At 33.0% G+C, this 13,298-nt stretch overlaps 1 protein-coding gene across 5 annotated transcripts in view; it reads right to left on the bottom strand.

Annotated features, from left to right (window-relative positions):
- The window catches only part of HERC4 (HECT and RLD domain containing E3 ubiquitin protein ligase 4), a 124,567-nt gene that overhangs the window by 5,161 nt on the left and 106,108 nt on the right, over positions 1 to 13,298 (bottom strand). For 4 of the 5 annotated variants that reach the window (XM_068982137.1, XM_068982140.1, XM_068982138.1 and 1 more), the window contains 4 exons: positions 7,538 to 7,704; positions 6,536 to 6,602; positions 3,997 to 4,079; positions 41 to 224 (listed from right to left, as the gene is read on the bottom strand). In XM_068982137.1, coding sequence (XP_068838238.1) covers positions 41 to 224; positions 3,997 to 4,079; positions 6,536 to 6,602; positions 7,538 to 7,704 — 501 coding nt within the window. The remainder of the gene's footprint in view (positions 1 to 40; positions 225 to 3,996; positions 4,080 to 6,535; positions 6,603 to 7,537; positions 7,705 to 13,298) is intronic. The other variant, XM_068982139.1, reaches the window with a different exon arrangement.

Here is a 13,298-nt window from a genome sequence, read left to right as displayed (position 1 = left end):
TTTTTCATCTAAACAATATCACAGATTTGTTTTCCCCTACCTTTTCCAATTCCTTCCAATCATAATTTGTGTTTCCAATAACCATTGCTTGTAGTTCATTAGGCTGAAAGAGCTGAAGGACTTTTCCTCCACAGACCTTATGAAAGCCCGCATGAAAAGCATCAAATAAGGAAGCCACTGATTTATTGAATATGTAATCCACATAAGCATCAACAAACTCTTGTCTAGAAATGAAAAAGCACACATGCACAAAATATAAAAAAGATTTTAAGAGAATACATATTACAGTCTCATTAAACCTCTGAGTGTTACTGTACTTTTTCCAATTTATGTACAAAACCGAGAAAGCATGAGTAGGATTCAAGGGACAAAATCTTTATGAAGAAGTCTATTATTCTTTCTATATAAAAATCTGGTACATCTAGGCGGCATGTAGACAACTTCTCATTCACACCCATTCTTAGCTTACTTCTAAGTGAAAGATGTCCTAATGGAAGAATGATGATGCTAACGGCTATCAAAAATATTTTTAAATGATTCACAAATTATTTAGAATTTATATGTATCACTATAATACATTCCTAAAAAGTATAATGTTAAAAAATAATAAGGGATTTTTTAAAAAGAGAGAGAACTTTGGGATTTGGACTGTTTCACAGATTGTAGTCTGCTTTTCCTTGGGTTTCAAAGGAATCTGATGAAGCTATTTATTTAAAAAATTAAAAACCCAAGAGGGGCATTAAGTATTCTTTCAGGATAACCATTAAAGACTACAAGTGAACTTTCTTTAAAAGTGTATGTTTGCATACATATAAATACATATACAGATGAACACTGCTGATGCTTTTCTCCGTTATGATACAAAAGGAAACAGTCATGAAAAAAGAAAACCCTTTACTCAGTAATTAGAACTACAGTTTTATTCCCATTTATTCTGCTGGCCACAAACACTTTATACAGCTATCTGGTTAAACCAATAATCAGAATGGGTGCTAGAGGATTTCAATATTTTACACTCCTGTTACCCAAATTTAAAAGGATGATTCTATAAATGGGAATACTGGTAAATTTAGTCATCTACAGATAACCACTTTAGCAACCATTTTAAAATAATTACAAAGTCACTTTACAAATAGAAAAAAAAGGTTAAAGGGGGCCATTATAAAATAAAATTGGTGGCCCTAAGGAAAAATCAATAGCATATGCTTATTAGTGTAAGGTTCTTATAAGAAGAAACAGGTAATTTCATAAGGCATAATTTTATAATTCAACTATTAGAAAGTCAAATTTATACTACTAATAGTTAAGTCTCCTAAGAACAAAAGGCTAAAGTGTTTTATGTGCTAACATTTTTGCATTCCACACTTTCATTATGCAACTAGGACCAGTGGTAAAAAGATCAAAATTATTTAAATTACTTCTAAACTAAATAATCTATGTGAAATAATATTTGTTAGAAACTTAAAGAATTAGTGCAACAACGGGAACTTGAAAAGCTGAAAAAATCTTTCTATATCATAGTCAAAGCTTTTCAAAACCAATTATTTTTTTTAAAAAGTAGAAAGACCTAAAATTTTTCCACATTATTTTAAAAACAGCTTTATTTTTACCAAAAAAAACATACATTTTAAAATGCCAAATAGTATAGTCCTAACAGCCAACATTTACTGAGCACATACACGTGCTAGGTACTATTCTAAGCATTTTTAAATTATTGCCTCATTTAATCCTCAAAATAACCCCATGAAGTAGGTATAATATATCATCTCACCTTACAGAATAAAAGACTGAGGCATGGAGACACCAACTTATTAACCTAAAGTTACACAGCTTCTAAGTAACAGAATCAGGATTATAATCATCTGGATCAAGTCTCTGGAAATTTGAAGAAAACTATTTGTTAACTCTGTCGTTCCTTCTGGTATCTACCTTCAAACTTCAACAACAGAGTTCTGTTATTCCTTGAACTACTATTATTAATACTATATGATTAACTGAATACTGAATATTGGTTCAATATTCATTGTTAACATGTTTATGACTATAAATACTAAATTAGGGAGTGTTCTACAATTACTTTTCTGAAAAAGAATTTTTGTGTCCCTCAGGTTGCTACCTCATCCCCAACTTCAACAGAAATGTCAATCTCCTTTAGATTCACTCAAATATACTAGGTTGCATTTTTTTCCTGAAAACATTCCTCCTGGAGCCCTCCATCTTCCTTATCTAATGCAAATTGATAGTTATTTCTAAATCTTGCACACACCACTGTTTCTCTTTGCCTCTCCTCTTTTTTTGATCCTTTTTTCCTCATTCTTGGTTCAATTCCTTGTTTTGGTAGGACATATCCTCTAGTAACTTCTTGAAAAAACTGCATTGGAAGTAAATTCTCTGAGACTCTGCATGTATAAAAACATTTTTACATATTTGTATGTATGGATGTGAGAGTTGGACTATTAAAAAAGCTGAGTGCTGAAGAATTGATGCGTTTGAACTGTGGTGGTGTTTGAGAAGACTCTTGAGAGTCCCTTCGGCTGCAAAGAGATCCAACCAGTCCATCCTAAAGGAAATCAGTCCTGAATGTTCACTGGAAGGACTGATGTTGAAGCTGAAACTCCAATACTTTGGCCACATGATGTGAAGAGCTGACTCATTGGAAAAGACTCTGATGCTGGAAAAGATTGAAGGCAGGAGGAGAAGGGAACAACAGAGGATGAGATGGTTGGATGGTATCACCGACTCGATGGACATGAGTTTGAGTAAACTCCAGGAGTTGGTGATGGACAGGGAAGCCTGGCATGCCGCAGTCCATGGGGTCGCAAAGAGTCGGACACGACTGTGCAACTGAACGGAACTGAACCACACACTTGATAGTTTCAATATAGAACTCTATGTTTAAAATAATTTTCTCCCAGAATGTTGATCTCCTAACTTCACTGTTAATCTTTATAAATCTGATATTATTTTGATTCTTAATTCTTTGTGTATGGTCTATTCCCCTTCCCCCGCCCCGAAAGGTTTCACAGTTCGTTTTTTTTCAGGTTGTGAAATTTCATGTAATTTTGCCTTGTAATTATGTTTTTTATTTCAGTTTCCATGCTGTCATTCTTAAAAGGCATGTCTTTCAGTTCTGGAAATTCTAGGGGGTACCATTTGACAAATTTCAGTCATTCCATTTCTTCTTAATATTACCTTCATGGATGCTACTCTTACCAGTTTGCGGATACTGACTTCAATTTTTATTGACATTTCTTCATCCTGCACGGTTTCTGTTTCTCTGGCATTCTGTTTTACTGTTTTGGTCTTTTCTGAAATGTCTACTATTCTTTCATTATTCATTTACATTTAAAAGTTAGGCAGTTTTCCCAGAGAAGAATCTTCCAATACACAGTGTCAAGGAGGAGAGAGCTGTAGACTTCCACTTAATCTTCATGTTTCATTTCAGTGCTTTGCCTAACTGTCCTCAAATCCACAGTTCCTTTAGTTTGATCAGTAAATCTCCAGTGTGCCCAGCTGGAGAGGGAAAGTTGCTAGGCCACGTGTGCACTATGGGAAATGGGTCTCTAACTGCTTCTTATAACAGCCAATCGTTCTGTTTCCAGTTTCCCCTTAAAATCCATACACTTTGTAACCTATTTTTTATTCTCAATGCCTGAACTATTGTTCTGCAATATGAACTGTCTGCCTTCAGGGCTCCTAGTCCACCTTGTGCTTCAGCTTCTTCTGGCTGGCTGAAGTTAGGTGCTGCCGGTTTCTAGCTTCCGAAAATGTGTCTGTTGCTGTCTCCTCTTCCTTCTCTTGGTTCTCATTGATAATGATCTTTTTGTCCCTTTATTAATGTCTTAACAGGAGCAAAAGGAAGATTGATTACGTCCTCACCATTCAAAGAGTAAATTTATCTGAGTAAAAACTTAAGACTGTGACATATTTCTAAATACAGAAGAAAATGCCTACTGAATCTTATTACTACCACTGATGCTGCTATAAGTCACTTACCGATTTTGTTTGTTAACAGCTGTGTCTGCACCATTTAGAACCAGTTCTTTCACTTCTGTTGCACCAAAGTTTTCAACTGTGATCTATTAATTTAAATTTTTAAAAAAAGTCAATGTCAGACTCAAAACTCATTATTTTAATAACCTATTATAATCTACCTTTCTCTCATTAATGTAAGAAATAATATGTTTGAAGTAAAATTCTGGTAGCATAAGCTTATTTGTGAATTCTGCATGAAGCCACAGCTAGAAATTTTCATCTTCTCTAGCGGTTTGAAATCCTACCTTGACTAATTACCAATTAACAAGGTTTTGGTTTGTTAATAACAGGAAATTGAGTAATCATCCCATGTAAAACTTCAGAAGGGTCACTACAGGAGTAAAATATTAGGAAAGATGTTTTCCTTGGACAAGTGATAGACTCCAAGTCAGAATGCATTCAACTTTAGAACAGCTATGCATTCTTCCCTCATGACAGCTGCCACTCTGGTATTCCTTCTTGTTGCATTCTTAACTACAGGTGGTTCTTCCAGTTTGCCATTAATTTGGTTTATAAAGAGTCATTTATTTTGAAATCTCTTATTTCCCTTACTAGTGTGCTCATTTTCCTATATATGTTATCATTCCCACCTCTGCATCTTTTCTCTTCCTATTCCCTCTTTTTTTGGCAATATTCCTCTATTAATTTTTTTAGTACCTGTTTACAAAACACTGCACTAGAAGTGGGGTGATAAAAAATGAATAAATCCCTGCTCTGGAAGTTGCTACCCAATAAAGAAGGTGAAATGTGATATGTAAACAACTCATTATTATAGTAAAATAAATGCTATTATAGAGACAGGAACAAAATACTATCAGACCATGGAAGAAAAAGCTTACTTCTAAACAGAGAAAGTATAAAAAAGCTTGAGGAAGAAATGTCATTTGAAAAGCATCTAAAAGGATGAGTAAGATTAGGAGAGGATAGAATTTCTGACTAAGGACACGGATTGAACAAAAGGATAGACAGACCACATATCAAAAAAATGCATGCCCCTCAAAAACAGGGAAGGTAAAGCATATAAAAGAATACTGTGAGACATGACAGAACTTAGTATGAATGGAAGGATACAATGGAAGTTAGAAAGCCAGATTACAAATGATTTGAAGCCCATTCTAACGCTATTATTCTATAAGTAGCAAAGAGCAGCTGAGTATGTCTGGGAAAGAAACAACAGTGGGAAGGAATGTTTGAATTAGCATAGATCTTACTAAATATTCACAAACTTGATGACTGATAAGTTAAAGCTTAGAATTCAATGCTTCAGTCAATTGAGATGATCAGTAAAGATCCAAAGAAAACTGACAGGGTTATTAACTGCATCAACTGAAAAGGAAAACTAAAATTTCATAGTAAATATGAATTCAAGCAGGACATTTTCTTGGAAAAAGTTAAACGTTACTAAAAGAAATTAACCTATTTCCCTTTAAATCTATCAAATTTTCTTGTAACTGCACTATGTGCCAATTCTTAAAATGACCAAAGAATGGACAAACATTTTTGAGGGGGGCACATAATTTTTTTGGCAAACTGTGTGACACAAGACTATGGTATCTTTCGTCAGTTTTGACTGTAAAAACACAACGAGGACAGTTTAAGGGTATGTGGCGGGGGGTGGGGGGAGGGGAACAGCACACAAAGTTTTTGAAAAGAATAGACAGGAAAAAAGAAAAACTGAAGGTTTTTACCATTTTCCCCTAGAGTCTAATTTATAGTATTCAAATAGTTACTTCTGAAGTGCCTTATAATCTTTGCTGATTTTTCTCTCCTTTAATTGTCAACTATTCTACTTCTGCCAGATCCTCACTTATCAATGGTTCTGCATAAAGACTAGATGATTTATTGAACATCCCTCTCACTGAATTAAATTCTACATCTTTTTAAAGATTTGTAATTTCATTTTCCAAATAATATTTCAATGTATTTCTATTTATATTACATTGCATCCAAGAGTAATACAAAATTCGCAAGGATGAATGTTAGTATAAAAGGGATGTCTGAGTGGGAATTAGTCTTTTAGGTGGCAAATTCATTAGTGGATATTCTCATGTTACAATAACCTTTGCTTCTCTAAATATTCTTGTGATTGCAGACTCAAAAAATGAACACTTTGCTTCTCTAAATATTCTTGTGATTGCAGACTCAAAAAATGAACACTTGAATAAAGAAGACCCCTTGCATCTGTAAAGATCTTTAGTATAATGTTAAACAACACAGGCTTATCCAGTCACAGAGCTGGATACAAATACTTTCTCTGAAATGTGACAACTGTTTTCAGTTTTCTCATCTGTAAAATAAGGATAATAATACCGATCTCTTGGGATTATGAGGATTAAATGAAATAATGCATGTGGCTACCATATAGTTAATGCTCAATAAATGTTAGCTAAAGGGTTCTTTAAGAATTCCATTCATCAAAATAAAAACCATAAGGCATAGCTGATAAATAAAAGGGATGATGAACAATCAAGCTCTACTACTCTATGTCTTTCCCTCTTACCGTAAAATTAAGACAAAATGTCTCTTCAACATCATCTTCGGGATAGTCCAGTAACTGTTGCATGCTTCTGAAAAACAATATGTATGTTGCTTTGAAGTAAAATATAATTGTGTATTTTGACAAGTTTGCCTATGACTAGGTATTTATTTCTCATTCATTCTTGGTCAAATCCTTTTGCTAATTCGTACTTTTATGTTTGTTTCAGAATGGTGGTTGTACAAGCAAATATATAAACAATGCTGAAGGAAAAAAAAATAAGGTTTTCATCTCTTCCTTTGAATACAAAGGCCATGTATCCACCCATTTTCAATACTTGTTCTTATATATAATTTTTAGGGCTTCCCTGGTGACTCAGATGGTGAAGAATCTGCCTGCAATGCAGGAGACATGGGTTCCATTCCTGGGTCAGGAAGATCCCCTAAAATGGGAACCCATTCCAGGATTCTTGCCTGAAGAATCCCATGGACAGAGGAGCCTGGTGGGCTGCAGTCCATGGGGTTACAAAGAGTTGAACACAACTGAGTGACTGGCGAATTTATAAACAATGTTGAAGAGAAAAAAACTAAAGTTTTTACCTCTTCCTCTGAATACAAAGGCCATATATGCACCCATTTTAAACACTTGTTCTTATATGCAATTTTTTATTCCATTTAATGTAATAAATATAAAGAAACTACACAATCCACCTAGGAATGAAGGTGATTAGAAGTAAAAGTCCAAATCAATTATTTAACTACATTCAAGAAACATTACCTTCCTAAATTTATTATCTGATATTCACAAAGTATTGTTAAACTAAAAATTTAGCACATGGCTTTATACATATAACTCTTTCAGTAGAAAATTCTCACAATGGCTTTTTCCTTTATTAGAAGGGCTATTGCTTTATTTTGGAAATTCAACAAGAACAACAGAAACATAATTATTCCTAAAAAGAAAACTTCTCTACATCCCCCATTTCCTATTTTCTAAACCCCATTCTTGCCACTTTTTACAACTAACCTCCCAACATCAGGGACCAGTTCTTTCAAATCTTCCAGGGATGGCTTCTTTTTTAGCAGTTTCTTATATAAAGCCAAAGGAAAATGGAGGTCCACAATAGTAAAATTATAAATTGCTAATCCACAGATAACACCAATCAAGTGGAATAAATCACTGTCTTCAAATGTCTGAAAATACAGAAAAAATTAATGAATAAAAAGAAAAAAGTTCATTCTCATTCCTATCTCCCTGGGGTAATATTATTGTTAGTATTTTTGCACATTTTCATTCAACGTATTTTCTAGGAGAGACAAAATTAAAATCTAGTTGAGATTATACTATACATATAATTTCACATTTAATTTTCCCCCAGAAATATAATCATTTTCACATCACTAAGCATTATATTAATAAATGAAAAATTATTAGAACTTTTTTTTGATTTAAGAAATTATACACACTCAAAATTTGAAAAATAAAAAGCTTATGGAAGAAAATGAATTAAGCACCTGTAACTCAATCACTTAGGAACACCAGGGACAATGATTTAAAAAATTTTAATATATTTCCATCTACTATAAGTTCAGAAAAATAATATAAAACATATTAAGTTTTCTCATTCTTCTAATTACAACACAAGTATTTCTTATGTCATTACTCTTCTAGAACATGATTTTTAATGGCTGAATATTAATCACATAAAAGTATCATGGCTTGCTAAATTAGCTATTAAGGCTTGCTAAATTAGCTATTAATAACTATAGTTGGACATCTAGATGATTAAAATACTAAAAACAGTGCTTATTTCCTTCAGTAATCTTTAAAGAATTAAAGATTTAATAATTTTTAAAGAATTAATATATGGTCACAGCAAATTCTGTGAGCATGTCATTAACAGAAGAAATTTTTAAATTAGATCTGGGGCTCCAGACATAGTTCATTCACTATCTAGTCTTGGTGTTTTCAAGATAAAAGCAGTATTAATCTCATAAGGTTATTGTGAGGATTAAGAGGAATAATGTATGTCAAATGCTTTTAGCATAGTTCTTACAGCACACAGTAAACACTCAATAAATATTCTAATTAGCTAGTAATGTTCAAAATAAGATGGATATCTTTTTTGCATATACATATACATACATATATATATATACAGGTCCATAGTTTGGAATATTTCCATAGAAGAAATTCTGCTTTGCAAGGAAGAATTTCAAAGTCAAAGGAATGCTAAGCATACCATAAAAACTCTTTTCCTCCACAACTGTTCTAGTTTATACTGCCACTGTATTCCAGGAAAATGACTATCTTTCCACATTTTCATCTATGTACACACATAAAATATATTTGAGTTAAAAAATGGCAACGTGGTTCACTATACATTTTTGACTACTAGTGATACTAAAAATTATAGATTTGTGTGTGTGTTTGATAAGTCTTTTTGTGCACTTGGCCCATTTATCTTTTAGGGGTTAGTGTTTTCTTATATATTTATATTTGAATATATCATATGTTACAGTTATTACCCTGTGTCATATTCAATACATATATGCCTTTTATGTTTTGTTATCTCATATTTTTCATTGGCCAGATTTATCTTTTTCTTCTGTGATGTCCCTACATTGTGTTCTTAAATAGTTCAAAAAGTTCCTAAATAGGGCAGACTGAGTATGTGTTAATATCTCTTCTTCCAGAAATCTCTCTAGATGAGAAAACAGGAATAAATGGCATAAATTCACAAGAAAAAAGAATAGGAAGGAGTTTCAACAGCATGAAAGAGACTTCAATATCTCAAAATATGAAAAATAAATGGCTGGTTTGATTTGGTAAAGCAGAAAAAAATGGAAACAGTAGCCTGTAGAGAAAAGCCAGTAAAAAAAAAAAACAAAACAAAAAAAAACAAGCTCATCTATGCTGTAGGCTCAGGAACTGACAGTGCCAATCTATCCCTGTGAAGTCAGAGGTACTCCAGCTAGCTCAGTTAGTCAAACAACTCTGAGAGTCAACTATCAGAGAGGGGTTGAAAGTAAGATGCTTGACGGGAGAGGCCTTTGACTTTCTAGAAAGGATGAATCGAAGAAGCTCTGGAATCTGACACAACTGATGCTCAGGGTCCTGCTTCAAAAGCAAAGGGATCAAATGGAAGTCTATACAGTGAACAATGGGAATCCTAGCTTCCCTTTCCAGTGTCTGGAACATTACTAGAACGTTGACAGCCAGGGCTACAACCTTCCCTGTAAACAAAGGGTAAAAAACTTACACATGCTGACATATGCAGGTTCATCCTTGAAAGACCTCTACCTAATCACTTTACAAGCGGGGTCCGTCAACATAAATGTGCATATGCCCGTACACGAAAGTATCTAGGTAGTATCTCAGTGTCACATTCTAAAATAATAAACAGCCAAGAATTACAAGGAAAAAACAAAAGAAACAAACACAAGAAAACTGAATGAGTAAGAAACAAAACCAATAAATGATTAATTTTAAATGGCTACATTTTAAAAGAATAAAATCATAAACCTTTATAGGACATAATGGAATGAAAACCAGAAATCAACATCAGAAGGAAATATGGGAAATTCACAGAGATGTGGAGATTAAACAACACACTTAAAATAGAAAAACTGATTAGTCAAAGAAGGTACCACCACAAGGGAAATCAGAAAATAATTGGACTCCTAAAAATAAAAACACATCATACAAAAACTTGTAGAAGACAGGGAAAGCAGTGTTCAAAAAGAAATTTTTATAATTGTAAGCATCTAAATTTAAAAAGAAACAATACTTCAAATAAATAACTTAACTTTATATCCTAAGGAACTACAAAAGGAAGAGTAAACCAAACTCAAACCTGGCAGACAGGGAAAATAATAAAGGTTAAAGTGGAGATCAACAAAATTAACAAACCTCTACTAGAATGACCAAGAAAAAAAGAGAAAACTTACTAGATTCAGGACTGAAACTAACTTTACTACTAACTTTATAAAAATAAAAAGGATTATAAGACAATAATGAGTAATTAGGCCACAATTATGAATAACTGAATGCCACCAAAACAGATAATATAGATGAAATGGATATATTCCTACAAACACACAAACTTACATAAGAAGAATTAGAAAACCTAAAGAAACTTTTAGCAAGAGATTGAACCATCAATCAAACACCTTCCAACAAAAGCCTGAGACCAGATTCTATCAAACATTTAGAAGAATTAACATCTATCAATCTCAAAGTCTTCTTAGAAAAGGAAGAGAAGGAGACAGTTCTTAACTCATTCTATGAGGTTAGGGATACCATGATAACAAAGCCAAAAACATCTTTCACACACACACAAAGAAAACCATAAAGCAGTATTCCTAATAATAACAGAATAATTGTCAACAGAATACTAGCAAACTGAATCCAACAGCATATAAAAAGAATTACACACCATGACCAAGTGAATGGTCCAGGAATGCAAGGTGGTTGAACATAAGGAAATCAACCAATGTAATACATCAATCACATAATGGAACGAAGGAAAGAAACCCCATGATCACCGCAACTAATACAGAAAAAAAAAATCTGAATAAAATCTAACACTCTTTCATGATAAATAAACTCAACAAACTAAGCACAGAAGTGACTTTCCTTAATATGATTCAAGGAATTTATGAAAATCCACAGCTGACATTCCATGCAGATCAGGAAAAATTGAGAAGCATGTCCACTCTCACTATTTGCATTTGAAAACATATTGGAAGTTCTAGGCAGGGCAATTAGATAAGAAAAAGAAATAGAAGTATCCAAATAGGAAAGAAAGAGTAAAATTAAACCTACTGAATTTTATAGATGACACGATCTTGTAGATAGAAATTCTAAAGAGTCCATAAAACAAACTATTATATAGATGTAATAAATGAATTTAGTACATGATCAACACAGAAAACAATCAGCTGTATTTCTACACATTAGCAATGAACTAAACCTAAAATTAAGAAAACAATTCCAGTTACAGCAGCATCAAAAAGAACAAAATAATTAGAAATAAATTTAACCATGGAAGTGTAAGACTTGTACACTGAAAACTACAAAACGTTGCTGAAAGAAATTAAAAGACCTAAATAACTGGAAAGATATTCGATGTCCATAGACTAGAAGATACTTCCCAAACTGATGTACAGATTCAATGTATTCTCTATCAAAACCTCAATGGCCTTTTTTTTTTTTTGCAGAAATGGAAAGCTAACTGTAAAATTCATACAGAATTGCAAAGGATTCCTAATAGTCAAAAGAATCTTGAACAGGAAGAACAAAGTAGGAGGACTCACACATTGCAATTTCAAAATCTACAAAAGCTATAGTAAACAAGACTGTGTGGTACTGGCATAACAACAGACATATACATCATCTGAATAAAATTGAGAGCCCAGAAATAAATCCATATAATGATAGACAATTAATTTTCAACAAGGATGCCAAGACTATTCAATGGGGAAAGAATATTAGTTTCTTTAACAACGGTGAGACAACCAGGTATTAACATACAGAGAATGAAGTTGAACTCTTACTTCAAACCATAGTCAAATGAACTCATGATATATCAAAGACTTAAATATAACAGCAAAAACTATAAAACTCTTATAAGAAAATTCAGGGGTAAATCTTCATGACCTTGAATTTGTCCGTGGTTTCTTAGTTATAACACCAAAAAGCACAAGCAACAATATATGAAACACATCGAGAAAAGACTTCACCAATATTTAAAACTTTTGATATCAAAGGACATTATCAAGAAGGTGAAAAGTTAATTCACATAGTGGGAGAGAGTATTTGCAAATCATATATTTCTCAAAGATCCAGTATCCAGAATACATAAAAGTACTCTTAAAACAGCAACAATAAAAATGACATTTTGCTAAAGAAGGTATACAAATGGCCAAATGCATCATTTGTCAGCAGGGAATGCAAACTGAATCACAATGAGATACCACTTCAAACATACCACTATAGTAAGAAGAAATAAATACATGCATAAAATACATTTTTAAATATATTTTTTAAAAAAAGAAAGTACCAAATGTTGACACTGGAATCCTCATATATTCCTAATGGAAATGTAAAATGGTTCAGCCATTGTGGAAAACAATTTGGTGGTTCCTCAAAAAGTCAAACAGAATTATCACAACACCTAACAATTCCACTCATAAGTACATATGCAAAATAACTGCAAACAATAACTTGCACACAAGTTTTCATACTAGTACTATTCAATGGTATTTCACCAAGAGGTAAACAAACCCAAAATGTCCATCAACTAACGAACGAATAAACGAATGTGGTAGAGCTATACAACAGAGTATTATTCAGCTACAAAAAGGAATAAAGTACTGACACATGATACAAATGGATGAGCCTTGGAAACATTATCCTAAATGAGAGAAGTCAGATACCAAAGGCCATTAAACTATATGGTTTCCATTAACAGCAAATATCAAAAACAGACAAATCCATGGGAAAAGGATAGTAAAGCAGCGACTGTCTGAGGCTGAAAGGGTACAGGGAGAAACTGCTTATGTCTGCAGTTTCATTTTGAGGTGATGAAACAGAACCAGGTAGTGGTGAGGGCTGCACAACACTCTTGAGTGTACTAAAGGCCCCTGAACTGTGTCTGTAAAAAATTCTTAAAGGGAAGAACTTAGTTATGTCAATTTTACCTCATTAAAAAATATTATTAAATTAAAAAGAACAAATGGCCCTCTGCATCCTCCCTCCTTCCTACACCATCTCTGAGGTGGTG

The sequence above is a fragment of the Capricornis sumatraensis genome, chromosome 10 (assembly GCF_032405125.1).
Source record: "Capricornis sumatraensis isolate serow.1 chromosome 10, serow.2, whole genome shotgun sequence".
Taxonomy (NCBI): Eukaryota; Metazoa; Chordata; class Mammalia; order Artiodactyla; family Bovidae; genus Capricornis; species Capricornis sumatraensis.
Note: the sequence above shows the minus strand (reverse complement) of the source record. Positions and strands in the feature narration are given on the sequence as shown.